Below are 21,438 nucleotides of genomic sequence, written 5' to 3' on the forward strand. Positions count from 1 at the left end.
TTAGCTGTTAACAAAGTCTCAAAGTAGTGTTTAACATGAATTTGTAGAAGTAGACATAAAATAAATGCAGTCAAAATACAAACAGGCACTGAAAATGTATTACAAAAAAGAACATGTAATGTAACTTGAATGGAAAACCAAAGACCATAAAGTGTGTGTGTGTGTGTGTGTGTGTGTGTGTGTGTGTGACCCTAAACTTGGGAAGAAGCATGTCAGGTGTTGGTGGACTCAAATGCACGACAAACACTGATGCACTTTTAGGTGTTTATTAAGGCAGGGAAGTCGGATAGTCCAAGGTGGAGAGCCGGTGCAAACGGTGGCGAAGGCAGGGTCGAAGACGGTCCGTTGTCAACGGGAGAACCAAGGAGCAGAACAACAAGGAGATAGACGCTGGATTACTGGCACACAGCAAAACGTATAATCTGGCAACGAGGGGACAGGGGAGACCAGTTTTTAAAGGTAGTGCCACAGTCGCAGATCATAGGCTCGGAGTGTTGGTAGACCACAACCAACAATCCATATACTGGAAGGTTGGAGGGGGGGCACATGAGATGTGCTGTGGAGACCATGACCAAGCGGGTATGGATGATGAATGAACGATCAGAAATGATTCATTGTTTCATCAGGAGGTTAGTTCACGTGGGAGGATCGGCACGCAAGCGCGGGAAAGAGATTTTGACCTGCAAAAGACTTTGTTCAGTCTGAAACACAGTCTGAGGGAGTGAATTGGTGAGTGAAGGAGTTGGGGTGGTGTGTATGGGGATGTTTTCTGTCTGATGGATGAACAGAGTCTGGATACCCATTCATTTCCTATGGCGGTCACTTTTGACCGGGAACACCACAGGTGTGACCAAGTTCGTTAAAACACTCAAAATTCAATGAAAGAGGTCAAAATTAATTTTATATGTTCAGGTGCATAGTGTGGAGATATCATAAGGCCTTGAGGCAATCAGATGTAAAACACAATATTTATGAGTGTTTTAACTTGTAAATCAATCAGATTTGACCCGAACATGAGAGGAAGGTGAAGAGGAGGTGAAAGTGAAAGTGAAAGTCCAGCCACCACCAGTGGACACACAGACCTGGAGAGAATTCCCTCTGTGTGTCTCAGGACAGACGGAACGTAGACGGAACGCAGACGGAACGCAGACGGAACGCAGACATCACCTGCCTGGGATGTTCTTGGTCACCTCCACAGTGATGTTCCTCCAACAATGATTGTCACCTGCTTTGTGGTGCTTCTTCCCTGGTTGTGCAGCTCAGCACCAAGTAAGTTTCTAATGCCTTCACAATGCTGTCCAATATTCCTGCCGTTTGCTACAATCTGCCACTTATCACATTCACCCACTGATTATGTTTGAAGGCTCTTCTATGACAATCAACAACCTACTGCTGTGTCCAACCAATAGATGAATCTCCACTGTGAGACTGAACGAGTCATTGAATGAATTCTCTGTGTGGATTCATATTTGGCAACAACCCTGATTCAACTTCATCCAAGTCTTTTCTTTATTTTAAAGTGACAGTGTACATTGATCACATGATCAGCATCAATTGCAGCAGATTTAGTCAAAGGTTTTCCTGTGGCCTCGTCCTCTGTTAGCGCCCCCTATTGATAAACTGCAGTCTGGGGCATAAATAGATGACATCTTCTTTTCTATTGAAGAAGATTCAGGGAAGTGAGACTCTGACCATGCACAGAACTGACCACATCCTTTCCACAGCTGGAGCTGAAATCAAGCTTTCAGTCTCGTCCTTGGTCCCAGTGCGGACTGGACAATCCACCACGCTACCCTGCTGGCTCCACCCACCACAAAGTGCTGAGGCCCTTGAGGTCCAGTGGTACCGCAGTGATCAAGATAATTCCCACATCATGGTGTACATGGAGAGGATAATAGTGTATGCAGGCCAGAACACACCGTATGAGGGCCGGGTTTCATTTGGCACCAAGGACGCAGCGTCAGGTGGGCTGGCATCAGGAGACGTGAGCCTCCAACTGGTGAACGTCACTGTGGAGGACGCAGCAGACTACAGATGTTTTGTGAGAGGTGATCAGGACTTTGACATTGCAGTGATCACCCTGGCTGTCTCCAGTAGGTACTGTGAGGGAAACTAAAGCAAACCAAACACAAGAATCCTGCTGCCTTGAAGCCAAACATCTTCTGACCTTCCTCTTTCTCCACCCTGCTCCTCAGAAACTGGAGGTCCTGTGCTTCTGTCAACGGTGTGGAGCGATGGCAACACAGCGAATGTCAGCTGTGAGTCTGGAGGCTGGTATCCAGAACCCAGGCTGCAGTGGAGCAGCTCTACAGGGGTTCTGACGGCAAGGAGTCTGAAACACAGCAGAGACTCCTCAGGTCTGGTGTCAGTCCACAGCTGGCTTCTGGTCTCCAGCTACTCAAAGATCTCCTGCTCAGTGGGTGTGGATGGTGAAGAGGCCAAGGAGGCCAGTGTGTACCTGGACCAATCACCCCAACCCAGTAACCTGTGGTCAGGTCTGAATGTCCTTCTCCTGGTTAGGAGCTAACTGCATCCTGTTGCTTGTACATGTGGCAGCTGATGTCATGATTTCATGTGGAAACATTTTCACAACATAGTCACATGTGAAAACAGTTGTGATATATCTGTTGAATAAACACTGTTGACTTCCATCCAGCTGCAGGGGCTGTGCTGCTCATCGCCATCCTGGTTGCAGTTGGCCTGTTGTGGTTCAAGATGAGAGGTAAACCCTGATTGGACATCATATTTCTCTTGTTATAAATACAAAGTGCCCCACTCTGGAGATAATGAGTCTGGTCAGCATCTTTGCCTCCACCTTCTTTCTGTCTAGAGCTAAAGCAACATTCAAAAAGCACAGATATTGAAAGAAAAGCAGGCTGAACAAACCTCCAACATTTTCTCTCTTCGTTCCACTCCGACCGTTGGAGTCTTGGTGCTTCGGTAGTCGCTCTGCATTGTTTTTATTTCTGCGGACACTGTTTCACTGTACAGCGACGGCCACCGGCTGTGAAAGCAGGAAGTCTTTTCATTGCGTGTCGCTCCGTCCGTCCAGCTCTCCTTGAGCTTTTTCTTCGGCCACAGAGAACAGAAACGTCTGTAGTTCTTCGTTCACCCATGGTACAGTTTCATAATCTTTTCAGTTTTTAATACGTCTTAATGTAAAAATCCACACGTGGGACATTTAAAAATGGTGGTTTTGGCCTTTCGTGAAAGACTGCCTTTGGCCAATCAGTGCCCTGCACGTTTCTACGTCACCCTTATGGTCTCAGCTCTGCTCGCTTGGAACCCCAAGGAGGCAGGTACCAAGTCCTAACCCCTGGGACCGTGCTGGGGCTCGTGGAAATGCCTGAGTACCGACCCGTACCGTACCGACATGTTACCTCGAGAGCCGAAGGAAAAACGCCTTCGGGCGGCGGCAGGGGAGGGGACCGACAGAGGCTAGCAAGGTACTCAACATTAGCCGCTTAGTGCGAGCTTCTTAAATGGAGGTTTGTCAGGTTTTTCCCCTTGAGAAGCGAGACACATATTTTGTCTTTTTCCACAACAAGACATTTGCTTTGATCACTCTCCTCGTCATATTCCAAAAAGTACCGCTATGTGAGTCGTTCATTAACCTACTGCTGTGAAAGAGGGGTGACGCCACAGAACGCGAGGTGCATTTAGGTGCTGCTGCGTAAAACTAAAACTCAAATTTTCATTTGACAAAGACGAAAACAAAGGAAAATATGACTTCAATTTAAGTTCGTTTTAGTTTGTTTTCTAAACACAAAACAGTTTAAGTTAGTTATCATTTGTGTCCCGTAATTTTAGTTTTCATCTATTTCAGTTAACTAAACAGTTTTTTTCAATTTTAGTTTTCGTTATTTCGTTTGTTTTCGTTAACTATTATAAACCTGGTGAGGACCTCCAGTGAGAAGATCCACTGGAGGACATTGAGAGCAAACAGTCAGACAATCACACAACAGCTTCACCACATCAGCTTCAAGTCGTGGACAGGAAATGATGCTCACACTGTCACACTGATGTTTTCTTCTCCAACCTTCTCTCAGCTCCAGAGTTTGATGATGGTCTGCAGGAGCTTCTCCAGCAGCAGAAGATCAGTCTGGAGAGGAGATGTGAACGTGTGACTGAAGGTGAAGAAGCAGGAAGTCAAACCCTCCTCAACAGCATCTACACTGAGGTCTACATCACTGAGGGACTGAGTGAGGAGGTCAACAGAGAGCATGAGGTCTGGCAGCTGGAGACCAAGAAGAACCTCCAGGACCGTCCAATCAGGTGCAGCCAGATCTTTGAAGCCTCACCTGAGCAGCAGGGACTCAGACTCAGAGTGGTGCTGACCAACGGCGTCGCTGGGGTTGGAAAAACCTTCTCAGTGCAGAAGTTCACTCTGGACTGGGCCCAGGGCCTGGAGAACCAGGACCTTCATCTGGTGCTTCCTCTCTCATTCAGGGAGCTCAACTTGGTCAAAGAGCAGCACTACAGTCTTCTGGAGCTGCTCCATGTTTTCCATCCAACGTTAGAGAAGCTCACAGCAGAGCAGCTGCATGTCGGCAAACTTCTCTTCATCTTGGACGGCCTGGATGAAAGCAGACTGGCTCTGGACTTTAAGAAGAAGCAGGTGGTGACTGACGTCACTCAGAAGAAGTCAGTCAGAGTCCTGCTGACAAACCTGATCAGAGGAGATCTGCTTCCCTCGGCTCTGCTGTGGATCACTTCCAGACCTGCAGCAGCCAATCACATCCCTCCGTCATGTGTGGACAGGCTGACAGAAGTACGAGGCTTCACCGATGACCAGAAGGAGGAGTATTTCAGGAGGAGGTTCAGAGATAGAGGAGATGTGTCCAGCAGGATCATCTCCCACATCAAGGCCTCCAGGAGCCTCCACATCATGTGTCAGATCCCGGTCTTCTGCTGGATCACTGCCACAGTTCTGGAGAGCATGTTGAGCTCAGAGCAGAGAGGAGAGCTGCCCAAGACCCTGACTGACATGTACTCACACTTCCTGCTGGTCCAGACCAAGAGGAAGCAGCACAAGTATGGAGGAGAGCATCAGACCACAGGTCCACAGGAGCTGACGGAGGCTGACAGGGAGCTTCTTCTGAAGCTGGGCCAGCTGGCATTTGAACATCTGGAGAGTGGAAACATCATGTTCTACAGTGAAGACCTGGAGAAGTGTGGTCTCAGTGTGACTGACGCCTCTGTGTACTCAGGAGTTTGTACAGAGATCTTCAGAAGAGAGAGTGTGATCTTCCACAAAACCATCTACTGCTTCATTCATCTGAGCGTCCAGGAGTTTCTGGCTGCAGTCTACTGCTTCCACTGTCACACCAAGAGGAAGAGGAAAGAAGATGGTCACTCTGGAGAATCCCTGGATCAGTTCCTGAAGAGGAGGATGGAGGACTCCCTGCAGAGTCCAAACGGTCACCTGGACTTGTTTGTTCGCTTTCTCCATGGACTCAGTCTGGAATCCAACCAGAGACTCTTAGGAGGCCTGCTGGTTCTCACTGACAACCATCCAGGAACCTTAGAGAAGGTCATCAACAACCTGAAGGAGATGAAGACTGGTGGTGTTTCTCCTGACAGAAGCATCAACATCTTCCACTGTCTGCTGGAGGTGAAGGATCAGTCAGTGCATCAGGAGGTCCAAGAGTTCCTGCAGTCAGAGAACAGATCAGAGAAGCAACTCTCAGCCATCCAGTGTTCAGCTCTGGCCTACATGCTGCAGATGTCAGAGGAGGTTCTGGAGGAGTTGGACCTCAGGAAGTACAAGACAACCTGGGAGGGAAGATTGAGACTGATTCCAGCTGTGAGGAACTGCAGGAAGGCTGTGATATGGTTAGGGTAAGTAAACACTGTGTGTGTGTGTGTGTGTGTGTGTGTGTGTGTGTGTGTGTGTGTGTGTGTGTGTGCTCTTGGTGTTAGCCACCCTGCTACATCAGCAGCTCCTCCAGTCACAGGGTGGATCAACATTAAACACAACTGAGCATCATGTTGAGTTGAAGCAGCAGAACAGAGCAACACTGTCAGTCACAACAGGACGTGTTGACACTCAGTGGCTGGAACACACTGCAGTGTGAAGCTGCACTGAGTTCCCTGCTTGAGGAGACTGCAGTGGAGACACTGAGGACCTGCTGATGGAGATGATGGTGGTGGTGGTGGTGATGATGATGATGGAAGCAGCAACTTCTCACTCTGCTCTCTTCCTTGCAGATATCCCACTGTACTCTCAGAGCCTCAGTGTGCAGTGGTGTCTTCAGCTCTGCAGTCCAGCCCCTCCCACCTCAGAGAGTTGGACCTCACTGGCACCACCCTGAGGGATCCTGGAGTGAAGCTGCTCTGTGCTGGACTGCAGAGTCCAAACTGCAGACTGGAAGTTCTCAGGTCAGTTCCTGCTTTCTACTGGTGGACAGTGTGTGTCAGCAGATGACAACTGGTGTGTAACGCTGCTCAGTGTGAAGACTTTGAAGCAGATATTAAAGACTCATCGAGACAAAGTGGATGTTGTTGATATTTTCATGTCAACAATCTGCAGCCAGAAAAGACTTTGGATGGTGGAAGAAAGTGTGGAAAATGTCTCCAGTCACTTTGGAGCTCAATGGAAGTTGTTGATTGGTGATGAAGGTCACATGACTGAGCAGAAGATCCTGTGAAGAAATATTAGAGGCAGATTAATAGTGCAGCAGGATTTCTTCATCTTGTCCTTTGAATGTGTTTGACTTGTAACGAGACTCTGATGACTGAAAACAGCCACAAGCACACAAAGGACTCACTGATTATTTTCCATCTTCACTGCTGATTGGCTGCACACTGACTGACACACTGCTCTTGTTATTGTGTTGACAACACACTGGCACAATGACTCCTTTGAGGGAATGACTCAGTGATCCCAACAGCTGCACATCTGGATCATCAACAGGGAGAAATGACTCTGAATATGACATTTACACCATGGAAGAAATCAAAGATTCATTCTCTATTCAGGTTGGGGGGCTGCAGTTTGTCACAGCTCAGCTGGGATTGGCTGCTCTCAGCTCTGAAGTCCAACCCCTCCCACCTCAGACTCCTGGACCTGAGAGGGAACCAGCTGAAGGCTTCATCAGTGAAGCCACTGATGGATCTTGTCCACAGCAGAGACTATCAACTGGAGACTCTATGGTCAGTACTGGTTTGGAAGCAGTGGATGATGGTTCCAGCACCAAAGCCAGTTGATCCCACAGCAGAGGTCCAGTGTTCCCAGTCACAGTGTGAGAGGAGGATGGTGACGTCCAGCTGCTCCTCATTCATCCAACATCTGCTGCCAAACTGCTTCTTCTCTCAGTTCACCACTCAATTATTGATCAGTTCATCTTCATCAGGCCTCAGTATCAGTCCAACACTCCATGGTCACATGACCTTCTGATGTTCCACACTTGACATGTGACTGAGAGTCTGCTTCTTCTCACCAGTCACTCCATCGTCTCCATCAACAGTCAACGTCTCTGTGATGATGCCTTCAAGGACCCTGAGTCCTGACTGCTGCTGTCTCTTCTTCTTTCTGCAGGTGGGAGGAGGAGGAGGAGGAGGAGGAGAGTGAAGAGCAGAGCTCCATCTAGTGGTGGCTGTCAGAACTACAACCAGTGGAGCTAAACAGCAAGCTAAACAACTCTGTCTTTGTGTTTTAGTGATTTTATTTTTTGTTCTTCAAACTATAAAAATAGAATCAAGCCATTTTCAAATGTTCTTGTACTTAATATCAAGAGTTAAAAGGAGAAACGTCTCATATTTCATATTTGTTTTTTTCATTGTAAAACGAAAAACCAATTAGCGTCCGTTTTTGGTTTTTCAATACTCGCTTCTGAACAAAAAATCCAAAGACCAAAACATACTCGGACCATAATGGACTTATTGATGATTTTATTCATGAGTCAAGTAATGCAGCCACGTTCTTAAAATGAAAAAGCATTTCTGCTGTTGCTCTTTCATTGGGATTATGGTGACTGTCTGCTTCCACACTCCAGTGGTTCTGCACATCGGTATAAACAGAGTGATTCTCTATCATGACATCACAGGACGGCGGCACACTGACACATTCCATGAACCTGGACACTGATGATCCAGACTTTGGTCCAGATGAGCCAACAGGCCACAGTGGAAACGGGTCAGAACATGGACTGGCTGCTGAAAGGATACAGGTAGGTGGCGCCGTCATCCCAAGTTGTGTGGTGTGGAGGCTCAGGGCCAAAGTTCCAGATGCTCACAGATGTGACTGTGGATTCAGGAGGAGTGTTTGAAGGCTGGACTCCCAACAGTGATTGGCTGCTGAGGACCTCTCAATCACAATCAGGTCTTTTAGTGGCTGTGAGATTGAAAGTGAGATTGCATTGTCCAGGGAGGAGGACAGCAGTCAGCCATGTTTCACCTCCAGTCAACACACAGTGGTTCACATGAAGGTCCAAGAGGCCTCCAGACCTACACTGAGTCTGGACGTGGCAGCACAGTGGCATCATTGTCTTTGTTGTGTTGTTTGGTCATTGTGATCCAATGTAATGTGAGAGAAGGACGAGTGCAGTTCTATTGGAGTGAGTTATGTAGAGTGGAATAGAAGTTATAATGCAGAGTCTGTTTTTATGAAATGTTCTATCACCTGATATCCATCCATCCATCTATCTATCTATCCATCCATCCATCCATCCTCTACTGATCCGGAGTCAGGTCTCAGGGGCATCAGCCTCAGCAGAGACCCCCAGACTTCCCTGGACCCTGTCACCTCCTCCAGCTCCTCCAGTGGAACCCCAAGGCTTCCCAGTCCAGCCCAGAGACCTGGTCCCTCCAGCAGGGTCTCCTCCTGGTGGGACATGCCAGGAACACCTCCCCAGGGAGGCGTCCCAAACAAGACCCCGAGATGCTGGAACTCCTCCCCCTGAGGCAGGGCCTCCCCACCGACCCAGAGAGGGCAAACCACCTCATATCCAGCATTGATTTATCTGTTGCTGATTAATTATAATGTAGTATTTATTTTATTTCAATTATATTTGAACTGAATTGGATTTGTTTGTAAAAGTGAGATTTATTTTCATTGATTCATGTGGTTTATGTTGAGACCTAGTGGGGCGTGGCCTATAGAAGGTTCCAGTACACAAGTTATTAAGATATGGAGAATCCCCGTGGCAAGACTTTAGAAGATATATAATCATAAATCATAAAATCATAAAGGTCAGTTGAGGTCAAGGTCACACAGGTCAGAGGTTGTGATGGCTTTTATTGTCACAATATTGAATCATTGAAATATAATGTTTGAGCTCAGTTTTAATAACTAAGACAGAATTAGTGAAGGTATTTTGCTAGTAACAAAGTTAGAATGATGATAGAACATAATCACATACATGAGTGTGAGAAGAAAAGTGAATGAATGTTTTGACAAATGAACAAACAGACGTGTTGCCAGAAAAGACCTGAGAGGGAGAAGAGCAAAATAAATGATGTGGTTTCCTTCTGATTCATTGACGTCCTTCTGAAATCTCCACACAAACATCTGGCAAGCATCAAAACCAGCAATTATTTTATTATTTTTGTCTTATTTATAATTCAATATTCCTTGGAGTTCCCATCACAGTTGTTGGGAATCACTTTGTTTCACATGATTTCCTTATTTAAGATCAGGAACCAGAATTAAAGTCTCTTGAAAAGTATTTTTCACCTCCAAAATGTAGATGTTCTAGAACTCTGAAGTGAGAGCAGAGCAGTGTGTTGTTGATGTGTGGAACCTTCATACTGAGATGTTCCAGCCGTGGATGATGAGAGCAGAAGCAGTGGTTGTGTTGCTGCTGCCTTCACTGAGCAGCTGCTCCAAGTCCTGCTTCTTCCACTGAGGATTCAGCTCCACCAGTGGCTTCTGGGACGTCTCTCCCAGTAACCACAGCAGCTGGTAGGGAGAAGCAGTCCGCCAGCCAGCAGGCTGCACTGGGGTCAAAGGTCGTGACACGCCCAGCAGCTTGCTGTTTAGCTCCACTGGTTGTAGTTCTGACAGCCACCACTAGATGGAGCTCTGCTCTTCACTCTCCTCCTCCTACTCCTCCTCCTCCTCCTCCTCCTCCTCCCACCTGTAGAGAGAAGAAGAGACAGCAGCAGTCAGGACTCAGGGTCCTTGAAGGCATCATCACAGAGACGTTGACTGTTGATGGAGACGATGGAGTGACTGGTGAGAAGAAGCAGACTCTCAGTCACATGTCAAGTGTGGAACATCAGAAGGTCATGTGACCATGGAGTGTTGGACTGATACTGAGGCCTGATGAAGATGAACTGATCAATAATTGAGTGGTGAACTGAGAGAAGAAGCAGTTTGGCAGCAGATGTTGGATGAATGAGGAGCAGCTGGACGTCACCATCCTCCTCTCACACTGTGACTGGGAACACTGGACCTCTGCTGTGGGATCAACTGGCTTTGGTGCTGGAACCATCATCCACTGCTTCCAAACCAGTACTGACCATAGAGTCTCCAGTTGATAGTCTCTGCTGTGGACAAGATCCATCAGTGGCTTCACTGATGAAGCCTTCAGGTGGTTCCCTCTCAGGTCCAGGAGTCTGAGGTGGGAGGGGTTGGACTTCAGAGCTGAGAGCAGCCAATCACAGCTGAGCTCTGACAAACTGCAGCCCCCCAACCTGAATGTAGAAGATTTTCTGGATGTCATTTTGATATGAATCAACCTTCAGTTCAATGTTTATTCAACATGTGTGATGAAGTGTGTTTGGTGCTGAAACCATCATCCACTGGTTCCAAACCAGTACTGACCCCAGAGCCTCCAGTTTACAGTCTGGACTCTGCAGGAAACCACTCAGCACCTCCACTGATGAATCCTCCAGCTGGTTCTGACTCAGGTCCAGCTCTCTGAGGTGGGAGGGGTTGGACTTCAGAGCTGAGAGCAGCCAATCCCAGCTGAGCTCTGACAACCAGCACCTCTCCAACCTGAATAGAGAAGAAATGATGGAGAGGTTTTCCAGGGTGTCATCACTCTGAACATCAAAGTGAAATGTTGACTTCAGAATCTGCAACTAAAAAGCAATCTGCAATCTGAAATCTGACCACTAGATGGGAGGATTTTACCCACTGTACCTTCAAGTCCAGTTTCATTCATTACTATCACAAACTAGTGACTGCAAATTGAATTTCCAACATCAGTGAAGTGAAAGTCATGACAACAACAACAAGAGTGATAGAAGTTGTAGAGTGAAGAGGGTGAACTGACCTCAGAGTCTCCAGTTTACAGTCTGGACTCTGCAGGAAACCACTCAGCACCTCCACTGATGAATCCTGCAGCTGGTTCTGACCCAGGTCCAGGTCTCTGAGGTGGGAGGGGTTGGACTTCAGAGCTGAGAGCAGCAGAGAACAGCTGAGCTCTGACAACCAGCACCTCTCCAACCTGAATAAAGAAGAAATGATGGAGAGTGACATTCACAGTTGTGTGTGTGTGTGTGTGTGTGTGTGTGTGTGTGTTTGTGTCTGTGTGCATGTGTGTGTGTGTGCATGTGTGTGTGTGCGTGTGTGTGTGTAATTTAAATCCAGGTTTATACAGTTCCAATGTAACCAAAGTGAATTCCAACAAAGTCAATTCAAAGTCATGACAGCAATCACTGCAGCAGTTGTAGAGTGAAGAGGGTGAACTGACCCCAGAACCTCCAGTTTACAGTCTGGACTCTGCAGGAAACCACTCAGCACCTCCACTGATGAATCCTCCAGGTGGTAGTTCTGACCCAGGTCCAGGAGTCTGAGGTGGGAGGGGTTGGACTTCAGAGCTGAGAGCAGCAGAGAACAGCTGAGCTCTGACAACCTGCAGCCCTCCAACCTGAACAGAGAAGAAATCTTTGAATTGATTGTTGACATGAAAATATCAACAACATCCACTTTGTCTCGATGAGTCTTTAATATCTGCTTCAAAGTCTTCACACTGAGCAGCGTTACACACCAGTTGTCATCTGCTGACACACACTGTCCACCAGTAGAAAGCAGGAACTGACCTGAGAACTTCCAGTCTGCAGTTTGGACTCTGCAGTCCAGCACAGAGCAGCTTCACTCCAGGATCCCTCAGGGTGGTGCCAGTGAGGTCCAACTCTCTGAGGTGGGAGGGGCTGGACTGCAGAGCTGAAGACACCACTGCCCACTGAGGCTCTGAGAGTACAGTGGGATATCTGCAAGGAAGAGAGCAGAGTGAGAAGTTGCTGCTTCCATCATCATCATCACCACCACCACCACCATCATCTCCATCAGCAGGTCCTCAGTGTCTCCACTGCAGTCTCCTCAAGCAGGGAACTCAGTGCAGCTTCACACTGCAGTGTGTTCCAGCCACTGAGTGTCAACACGTCCTGTTGTGACTGACAGTGTTGCTCTGTTCTGCTGCTTCAACTCAACATGATGCTCAGTTGTGTTTAATGTTGATCCACCCTGTGACTGGAGGAGCTGCTGATGTAGCAGGGTGGCTAACACCAAGAGCACACACACACACACACACACACACACACACACACACACACACACACACACACACACACACACACAGTGTTTACTTACCCTAACCATATCACAGCCTTCCTGCAGTTCCTCACAGCTGGAATCAGTCTCAATCTTCCCTCCCAGGTTGTCTTGTACTTCCTGAGGTCCAACTCCTCCAGAACCTCCTCTGACATCTGCAGCACGTAGGCCAGAGCTGAACACTGGATGGCTGAGAGTTCCTTCTCTGATCTGTTCTCTGACTGCAGGAACTCTTGGACCTCCTGATGCACTGACTGATCCTTCACCTCCAGCAGACAGTGGAAGATGTTGATGCTTCTGTCAGGAGAAACACCACCAGTCTTCATCTTCTTCGGGTTGTTGATGACCTTCTCTAAGGTTCCTGGATGGTTGTCAGTGAGACCCAGCAGGCCTCCTAAGAGTCTCTGGTTGGATTCCAGACTGAGTCCATGGAGAAAGCGAACAAACAAGTCCAGGTGACCGTTTGGACTCTGCAGGGAGTCCTCCATCCTCCTCTTCAGGAACTGATCCAGGGATTCTCCAGAGTGACCATCTTCTTTCCTCTTCCTCTTGGTGTGACAGTGGAAGCAGTAGACTGCAGCCAGAAACTCCTGGACGCTCAGATGAACGAAGCAGTAGATGGTTTTGTGGAAGATCACACTCTCTCTTCTGAAGATCTCTGTACAAACTCCTGAGTACACAGAGGCGTCAGTCACACTGAGACCACACTTCTCCAGGTCTTCACTGTAGAACATGATGTTTCCACTCTCCAGATGTTCAAATGCCAGCTGGCCCAGCTTCAGAAGAAGCTCCCTGTCAGCCTCCGTCAGCTCCTGTGGACCTGTGGTCTGATGCTCTCCTCCATACTTGTGCTGCTTCCTCTTGGTCTGGACCAGCAGGAAGTGTGAGTACATGTCAGTCAGGGTCTTGGGCAGCTCTCCTCTCTGCTCTGAGCTCAACATGCTCTCCAGAACTGTGGCAGTGATCCAGCAGAAGACCGGGATCTGACACATGATGTGGAGGCTCCTGGAGGCCTTGATGTGGGAGATGATCCTGCTGGACACATCTCCTCTATCTCTGAACCTCCTCCTGAAATACTCCTCCTTCTGGTCATCGGTGAAGCCTCGTACTTCTGTCAGCCTGTCCACACATGACGGAGGGATGCGATTGGCTGCTGCAGGTCTGGAAGTGATCCACAGCAGAGCCGAGGGAAGCAGATCTCCTCTGATCAGGTTTGTCAGCAGGACTCTGACTGACTTCTTCTGAGTGACGTCAGTCACCACCTGCTTCTTCTTAAAGTCCAGAGCCAGTCTGCTTTCATCCAGGCCGTCCAAGATGAAGAGAAGTTTGCCGACATGCAGCTGCTCTGCTGTGAGCTTCTCTAACGTTGGATGGAAAACATGGAGCAGCTCCAGAAGACTGTAGTGCTGCTCTTTGACCAAGTTGAGCTCCCTGAATGAGAGAGGAAGCACCAGATGAAGGTCCTGGTTCTCCAGGCCCTGGGCCCAGTCCAGAGTGAACTTCTGCACTGAGAAGGTTTTTCCAACCCCAGCGACGCCGTTGGTCAGCACCACTCTGACTCTGAGTCCCTGCTGCTCAGGTGAGGCTTCAAAGATCTGGCTGCACCCGATTGGACGGTCCTGGAGGTTCTTCTTGGTCTCCAGCTGCCAGACCTCATGCTGTCTGTTGACCTCCTCACTCAGTCCCTCAGTGATGTAGACCTCAGTGTAGATGCTGTTGAGGAGGGTTTGACTTCCTGCTTCTTCACCTTCAGTCACATGTTCACATCTCCTCTCCAGACTGATCTTCTGCTGCTGGAGAAGCTCCTGCAGACCATCATCAACCTCTGGAGCTGAGAGAAGGTTGGAGAAGAAAACATCAGTGTGACAGTGTGAGCATCATTTCCTGTCCACGACTTGAAGCTGATGTGGTGAAGCTGTTGTGTGATTGTCTGACTGTTTGCTCTCAATGTCCTCCAGTGGATCTTCTCACTGGAGGTCCTCACCAGGTTTATAATAGTTAACGAAAACAAACGAAATAACGAAAACTAAAATTGAAAAAAACTGTTTAGTTAACTGAAATAGATGAAAACTAAAATTACGGGACACAAATGATAACTAACTTAAACTGTTTTGTGTTTAGAAAACAAACTAAAACGAACTTAAATTGAAGTCATATTTTCCTTTGTTTTCGTCTTTGTCAAATGAAAATTTGAGTTTTAGTTTTACGCAGCAGCACCTAAATGCACCTCGCGTTCTGTGGCGTCACCCCTCTTTCACAGCAGTAGGTTAATGAACGACTCACATAGCGGTACTTTTTGGAATATGACGAGGAGAGTGATCAAAGCAAATGTCTTGTTGTGGAAAAAGACAAAATATGTGTCTCGCTTCTCAAGGGGAAAAACCTGACAAACCTCCATTTAAGAAGCTCGCACTAAGCGGCTAATGTTGAGTACCTTGCTAGCCTCTGTCGGTCCCCTCCCCTGCCGCCGCCCGAAGGCGTTTTTCCTTCGGCTCTCGAGGTAACATGTCGGTACGGTACGGGTCGGTACTCAGGCATTTCCACGAGCCCCAGCACGGTCCCAGGGGTTAGGACTTGGTACCTGCCTCCTTGGGGTTCCAAGCGAGCAGAGCTGAGACCATAAGGGTGACGTAGAAACGTGCAGGGCACTGATTGGCCAAAGGCAGTCTTTCACGAAAGGCCAAAACCACCATTTTTAAATGTCCCACGTGTGGATTTTTACATTAAGACGTATTAAAAACTGAAAAGATTATGAAACTGTACCATGGGTGAACGAAGAACTACAGACGTTTCTGTTCTCTGTGGCCGAAGAAAAAGCTCAAGGAGAGCTGGACGGACGGAGCGACACGCAATGAAAAGACTTCCTGCTTTCACAGCCGGTGGCCGTCGCTGTACAGTGAAACAGTGTCCGCAGAAATAAAAACAATGCAGAGCGACTACCGAAGCACCAAGACTCCAACGGTCGGAGTGGAACGAAGAGAGAAAATGTTGGAGGTTTGTTCAGCCTGCTTTTCTTTCAATATCTGTGCTTTTTGAATGTTGCTTTAGCTCTAGACAGAAAGAAGGTGGAGGCAAAGATGCTGACCAGACTCATTATCTCCAGAGTGGGGCACTTTGTATTTATAACAAGAGAAATATGATGTCCAATCAGGGTTTACCTCTCATCTTGAACCACAACAGGCCAACTGCAACCAGGATGGCGATGAGCAGCACAGCCCCTGCAGCTGGATGGAAGTCAACAGTGTTTATTCAACAGATATATCACAATTGTTTTCACATGTGACTATGTTGTGAAAATGTTTCCACATGAAATCATGACATCAGCTGCCACATGTACAAGCAACAGGATGCAGTTAGCTCCTAACCAGGAGAAGGACATTCAGACCTGACCACAGGTTACTGGGTTGGGGTGATTGGTCCAGGTACACACTGGCCTCCTTGGCCTCTTCACCATCCAGACCCACTGAGCAGGAGATCTTTGAGTAGCTGGAGACCAGAAGCCAGCTGTGGACTGACACCAGACCTGAGGAGTCTCTGCTGTGTTTCAGACTCCTTGCCGTCAGAACCCCTGTAGAGTTGCTCCACTGCAGCCTGGGTTCTGGATACCAGCCTCCAGACTCACAGCTGACATTCGCTGTGTTGCCATCGCTCCACACCGTTGACAGAAGCACAGGACCTCCAGTTTCTGAGGAGCAGGGTGGAGAAAGAGGAAGGTCAGAAGATGTTTGGCTTCAAGGCAGCAGGATTCTTGTGTTTGGTTTGCTTTAGTTTCCCTCACAGTACCTACTGGAGACAGCCAGGGTGATCACTGCAATGTCAAAGTCCTGATCACCTCTCACAAAACAGGTGTAGTCTGCTGCGTCCTCCACAGTGACGTTCACCAGTTGGAGGCTCACGTCTCCTGATGCCAGCCCACCTGACGCTGCGTCCTTGGTGCCGAATGAAACCCGGCCCTCATACGGTGTGTTCTGGCCTGCATACACTATTATCCTCTCCATGTACACCATGATGTGGGAATTATCTTGATCACTGCGGTACCACTGGACCTCAAGGGCCTCAGCACTTTGTGGTGGGTGGAGCCAGCAGGGTAGCGTGGTGGATTGTCCAGTCCGCACTGGGACCAAGGACGAGACTGAAAGCTTGATTTCAGCTCCAGCTGTGGAAAGGATGTGGTCAGTTCTGTGCATGGTCAGAGTCTCACTTCCCTGAATCTTCTTCAATAGAAAAGAAGATGTCATCTATTTATGCCCCAGACTGCAGTTTATCAATAGGGGGCGCTAACAGAGGACGAGGCCACAGGAAAACCTTTGACTAAATCTGCTGCAATTGATGCTGATCATGTGATCAATGTACACTGTCACTTTAAAATAAAGAAAAGACTTGGATGAAGTTGAATCAGGGTTGTTGCCAAATATGAATCCACACAGAGAATTCATTCAATGACTCGTTCAGTCTCACAGTGGAGATTCATCTATTGGTTGGACACAGCAGTAGGTTGTTGATTGTCATAGAAGAGCCTTCAAACATAATCAGTGGGTGAATGTGATAAGTGGCAGATTGTAGCAAACGGCAGGAATATTGGACAGCATTGTGAAGGCATTAGAAACTTACTTGGTGCTGAGCTGCACAACCAGGGAAGAAGCACCACAAAGCAGGTGACAATCATTGTTGGAGGAACATCACTGTGGAGGTGACCAAGAACATCCCAGGCAGGTGATGTCTGCGTTCCGTCTGCGTTCCGTCTGCGTTCCGTCTACGTTCCGTCTGTCCTGAGACACACAGAGGGAATTCTCTCCAGGTCTGTGTGTCCACTGGTGGTGGCTGGACTTTCACTTTCACTTTCACCTCCTCTTAAAGACTCCTTTAAGGTCCTGTCCACACGGGAAGGTTCTTTGGTGGAAACGGTAAAGTATTTCACCGTTACGGCGTGTCGTCCATATGGCAACGGCGTTGTGGCTCCCCCGAAGCGGGTTCTTTTGAAAACGGGTCCCAGAGTGAGAAGATGTGACAACGCCGTTTCGTCGCTGTCACATCTTTGGAGAGGCGTTGCCGTCTCGACAGTGAAAACGCCTTTTCCTCGTAAAACGATGACGTCGTCGCACCCTCACTGTCATGTGACCGGAAAAAACAAGGCGTGCAAACAGATAAGACCAAGTCTGGTGTTATCAAGGCTGAACAGCAGCTGCTGGGTGGTCACCAACTGTCAGGTTTAAACCCACAAAGTATGAAAGGAACACACGGGAGTCAAGAATATCTTTCTCGCGAGGAGAGCAGTGATGGAAAGCAACCTCAGTTACGTTCCATCCACCCCACTCTGAAGCGCTTCCGGCTGCAAACCTCTTTTATTATCATTTAGGGCGGTCCCTGGTTACATGGGTTTGGTTTATCTAAGGGTAACATATGCATGAGGCAGCACACAGACATCACATCTCCTCCTCTCTAAAAGGTCACAGAAAGTTCTTCTTCTTAGCTGCTAGCACACGAGTCTTCTTTGTTCTTCTTTTGCAAGGTGCCTGCTGCAAAGCTGTGATTATTAGACTTTCGCTTGTAGCATGCACAGTACCTTTTCACCTTCTAGCTTAAGCATATTATGAGATAAAATACACCACATCTTTATTTTTCCAACACCAACCTTTGTCTCCAAGGATTCCAGGGTCACTGCACTACACTGACAACGCAATTATTCCAATACATTTGCCATGGATCAGACAATTGTGAATATGTTTTATCTGCCACCAGAGGTCAGCGAGCAGCATTTCCTCTAGAGTTCAACTTAAAGTTCCACACAAGTAATTCCAGTTGTGAATAATCACTTGCTGACCATTAACAGAGTCTTAGAATGGGACACACACAGAATGTCACAGAAATACACAGAAATATGAAGGAATAGAAAAATGAAAAGAAAAGGAAGGCGAACGTCCATTGAAGTCTTGTGAAACCGCTGTGTCTCAATGCAGTGATGCTCCTCACTGTGGCTGATCATGGTACAGCAGTAAAAGCATTTGTCGTGGACCAGAGGAACAGGCGATGCACTGTGAGCCGACGTGTTGATGGACCGACTGCTCAGAACACCATCACAGCTGCAATCCTTGAAGTGTAGTTTGCAGAGTTCACACTCCTGAAGCAAGACATGAACATCGGAGAAGACGTTTTATTGTCCTTTGAGGAACTCTGAGGAACTTCATATCTTCAATCACGACCACCGTGTCATTGACTCAATTGATTAACAAGGGGCCTGCTAACAGTCCAACTACAATGTGCAGAGACTTGAAGCTTCACAAAGACCATTAAAAAAAGACCAGAGTGAGCCGTGCACCTGTGTGTGTTGATAGTGATGATGCTCTTCACTGGCGTGCTCTTGGGGCCATTGGCAGGACGGAAGACTGGCTCTGCCTGGCTTCTTTTAGCTGGTCCAATCACATATGGATCAGCAGAATGCAAAGGATAAGCACCGAACGTCCCTGCTTTCATCCCGCCAGACTAAAAGCATCCAGAGAACCAGACGGTCAAGAGGGCATCAACGGCAAATCTGAAAACAAATCTGGAACAATACTGACCTTTTTACCCAGAGATGAAGGCTTGAAGGGAACTGGGGGCGTGGCCTGTGCAGCAGGGAGGGGCTTGTGTGCTGGGGGGAGGGGCTTGCTGCTTCTGAAGGGATTGCTTTGAAAGTAATCTCGAGGATGAAGGCTGGAAGTGAAGGGGCCGTTTTTAACTCTCGAGTGGTGGATCGCTGCTTCCTTCTGTGTCACGCAGACAAACACACACAAACAAAAACACACATTGTCACATGATCCACTTCTGTGCCTAATTAGCATCAAGTGTTGATAATCAATGTTTGCGGCACTAATGAGGCAGCAACAGACAGGAAACAATGCTGAGGACCAAAGACAGGCCAGTATCCAGTACCAGTATCCAGTACCAGTATCCAGTGCCAGTATCCAGTACCAGTATCCAGTATCCAGTATCCAGTATCCAGTACCAGTACCAGTACCAGTACCAGTATCCAGTATCCAGTGCCAGTATCCAGTACCAGTATCCAGTATCCAGTACCAGTATCCAATACCAGTATTCAGTACCAGTATCCAGTACTAGTATTCAGTACCAGTATCCAGTGCCAGTATCCAGTACCAGTACTAGTATTCAGTACCAGTATCCAGTGCCAGGATGCAGTGCCAGTATCAAGTACTCGTATCCAGGATCCAGTCCTTGGTCCAGGCCCAGGAGGAATGGACTAACAGGAACCTACAGCCCCTCATGATAGAAGTGTGTCTTACCTTGAGTACTTCTCGGGCCCGGTCATACGGGTCTGGTGCGTACAGCTCAGGTCTGGACAGGGTCACGTTGGGGAAGCTGCAGCAGAGAGCACAGCCGCAAGAACGTCAACAAGCTTCTTCATAACTGTGAGATCTGTTTGAGGAAAGGCATCTAGAACTAGTAGTACCACACAGACACCTGTAGCCGCTGCCTCTCTTCGGAGGCGAGGTGAGGAAGTTGCGTCCGGGTGAGCGATGAACTTTCTGGCCAACCAGCAGCGGACTCATGGCTTCAATAGGTTGTGTCAGAGTGCCGTGGTAGGTTCCTGAGCCGCAGCTGGCAGACAGGAAGTGACAGGTGACAGAACAAACGGGTAGATGCAAAAACAGTCAACATTCAAATTGAACCCGCTTTTTTTTTTGTCATGGTCTGATCTTCACACCATTCAATGGAAGCACCTGCAAGTCACAAATGTGCTTTGTCGAAATTTTACAAATAATGCTTTTATTTTGTGAGTCATGGAAGCTCAGTGACTGCCTGAACAACAGAGATCAAATCAAACCATTCTGCAAACCTTCACTCAGCTGAGTTTAAAACTCAGAGGTGTTGCCATTGAGATTGAGGCCAATAAAACCCGATGCCCCCTGACACCAGTGACCCTGCAGGATGTGTATCGGCCCCTGGTCTTCCAGGGACTCGCAGCAGCACTTCAGTCGGTCTCAGACCGCCTCCGGAACCTGCTGGGGGGGTTTGTGTCTGGACGTTCTTACGGGTTCTTGGCGCCGCCGCAGGGCAGGAAGGCCTTGCCGAGGTTTCTCTTGCTCTGCTGACGACGGTGCTGTCGCTCCGACCTCACGGGGTCACTTTGCTCCTCGCGCTCAAACACCCTCCTGAAGGTCGCGTCGAAGAAGCCGCTCTGAAGAGCACACTTGTGTTTGGCCGCGCCTGCCTGCATCTGGCGGCCGCGATAGGCCGCCTCATTGAAGGGACCTCGAGAGGAGAGAACACCGCACGGTGAGCAGCTGGAAGGAAGCGCTGGAGAGACGGTGCTGAGGACCAAGCACTCACGGCTGCTGCTCGACGTGAACCTGTCTCCGACGCTGATGTAGCTCATTTCCTTGAACACACCGAGACGCTGCATGTCGTCGCTCTTCTCACCCGACACCATCGTGGCACCGGCACACACGCCCCCCCCCCCCCGCCCCACGGCAGCAGCAGATGTGGGATAATGCAGTAATTGAAATATGTGACCGGTCCAACAAGACTGTGTTCATGCAGTTTGACCCACCGCCGGCTCTGCTAGCGCGTCTGTATCCAGTACCAGTATCCAGTACCAGTATCCAGTACCAGTAAGCAGTGCCACCGCCGGCTCTGCTAGTCAGGTGACAGACAGGATCCACACACAGTGTCAGACGGTGTCTGTGCTGGTTGCCTTGGAGCACAGGAAGCAAACACTGTGTGAAGCTGAGTGTCTTCTTGCCCGGACGTGAGGCCAGGGGACCTTCAAACTAAAGGCACAACATATGGTGCAGGTTCAGATCAGGTGTAGCTCGCAGGACGGCTCCGTCTACACACTCTCTGTCTGCTATTGGTTCATCCTGACTGCAACTGAAGACAGAGACACAGGAGCAACAAAGGAGCGAAGCAGCTCTACCGAAAGAAGATCCCTGCTTCAGGAA

The 21,438-nt window shown here is 48.4% G+C and overlaps 3 protein-coding genes across 10 annotated transcripts; 1 reads left to right on the forward strand and 2 right to left on the reverse strand.

Annotated features, from left to right (window-relative positions):
* The first annotated feature begins 1,035 nt into the window (after positions 1-1,035).
* LOC142880049 (NLR family CARD domain-containing protein 3-like) lies at positions 1,036-7,532 on the forward strand. The gene is made up of 7 exons (XM_076013673.1): positions 1,036-1,269; positions 1,725-2,093; positions 2,196-2,495; positions 2,657-2,722; positions 4,050-5,841; positions 6,211-6,381; positions 6,982-7,532. Exons 1-7 carry the CDS (start codon positions 1,215-1,217, stop codon positions 7,397-7,399), a joined length of 3,171 nt encoding a protein of 1,056 aa, XP_075869788.1. The 5' UTR covers positions 1,036-1,214; the 3' UTR covers positions 7,400-7,532.
* A 1,665-nt stretch (positions 7,533-9,197) lies between these two features.
* Positions 9,198-17,531, reverse strand: LOC142880035 (NLR family CARD domain-containing protein 3-like). Of its 8 annotated transcripts, XM_076013655.1 has the most exons (11): positions 17,114-17,530; positions 16,290-16,658; positions 15,888-16,187; positions 15,661-15,726; positions 12,542-14,333; positions 11,992-12,162; positions 11,643-11,819; positions 11,223-11,396; positions 10,769-10,942; positions 10,465-10,638; positions 9,198-10,079 (listed from the first exon to the last, which is right to left on the reverse strand). In XM_076013655.1, exons 1-11 carry the CDS (start codon positions 17,166-17,168, stop codon positions 10,046-10,048), a joined length of 3,486 nt encoding a protein of 1,161 aa, XP_075869770.1. In that variant the 5' UTR covers positions 17,169-17,530; the 3' UTR covers positions 9,198-10,045. The 8 variants fall into 8 exon arrangements, with proteins under 8 accessions (XP_075869770.1, XP_075869766.1, XP_075869765.1 ...); XM_076013651.1 differs by lacking the exon at positions 9,198-10,079 and having other exon boundaries at positions 10,086-10,638; positions 12,542-14,327; positions 17,114-17,531; XM_076013650.1 differs by lacking the exon at positions 9,198-10,079 and having other exon boundaries at positions 10,086-10,638; positions 17,114-17,531.
* Positions 17,532-17,753: 222 nt separating this feature from the next.
* LOC142880034 (cilia-and flagella-associated protein 96-like) lies at positions 17,754-20,943 on the reverse strand. The gene is made up of 7 exons (XM_076013649.1): positions 20,828-20,943; positions 20,530-20,749; positions 19,958-20,095; positions 19,780-19,855; positions 19,060-19,245; positions 18,819-18,982; positions 17,754-18,620 (listed from the first exon to the last, which is right to left on the reverse strand). Exons 1-7 carry the CDS (start codon positions 20,925-20,927, stop codon positions 18,566-18,568), a joined length of 939 nt encoding a protein of 312 aa, XP_075869764.1. The 5' UTR covers positions 20,928-20,943; the 3' UTR covers positions 17,754-18,565.
* Between the last annotated feature and the right edge of the window lie 495 nt (positions 20,944-21,438).

Source organism: Nelusetta ayraudi, unplaced genomic scaffold (assembly GCF_046127955.1).
Source record: "Nelusetta ayraudi isolate G7.1 ecotype Tasmania unplaced genomic scaffold, CSIRO-AGI_Nayr_v1 ptg000153l, whole genome shotgun sequence".
NCBI classification, from domain to species: domain Eukaryota; kingdom Metazoa; phylum Chordata; class Actinopteri; order Tetraodontiformes; family Monacanthidae; genus Nelusetta; species Nelusetta ayraudi.

Excerpts from the sequence above, each read along its gene's own strand:
- LOC142880049 (XM_076013673.1), top strand. The coding sequence starts at position 1,215 with ATGATTGTCACCTGCTTTGTGGTGCTTCTTCCCTGGTTGTGCAGCTCA. Across the intron at positions 2,094-2,195 it reads GATCACCCTGGCTGTCTCCA|AAACTGGAGGTCCTGTGCTT; the intron begins GTAGGTACTGTG and ends CCTGCTCCTCAG. Across the intron at positions 2,496-2,656 it reads ACCCAGTAACCTGTGGTCAG|CTGCAGGGGCTGTGCTGCTC; the intron begins GTCTGAATGTCC and ends ACTTCCATCCAG.
- LOC142880035 (XM_076013650.1), bottom strand. The coding sequence starts at position 17,168 with ATGATTGTCACCTGCTTTGTGGTGCTTCTTCCCTGGTTGTGCAGCTCA. Across the intron at positions 14,334-15,660 it reads GTTGTGGTTCAAGATGAGAG|CTCCAGAGGTTGATGATGGT; the intron begins GTAAACCCTGAT and ends ACCTTCTCTCAG. Across the intron at positions 11,820-11,991 it reads TGCAGACTGGAAGTTCTCAG|GTTGGAGGGCTGCAGGTTGT; the intron begins GTCAGTTCCTGC and ends TTCTCTGTTCAG.
- LOC142880034 (XM_076013649.1), bottom strand. The coding sequence starts at position 20,927 with ATGGTGTCGGGTGAGAAGAGCGACGACATGCAGCGTCTCGGTGTGTTC. Across the intron at positions 20,750-20,827 it reads GTTCACGTCGAGCAGCAGCC|GTCCCTTCAATGAGGCGGCC; the intron begins GTGAGTGCTTGG and ends TCTCCTCTCGAG. Across the intron at positions 20,096-20,529 it reads TGCGGCGGCGCCAAGAACCC|CTGCGGCTCAGGAACCTACC; the intron begins GTAAGAACGTCC and ends CCTGTCTGCCAG.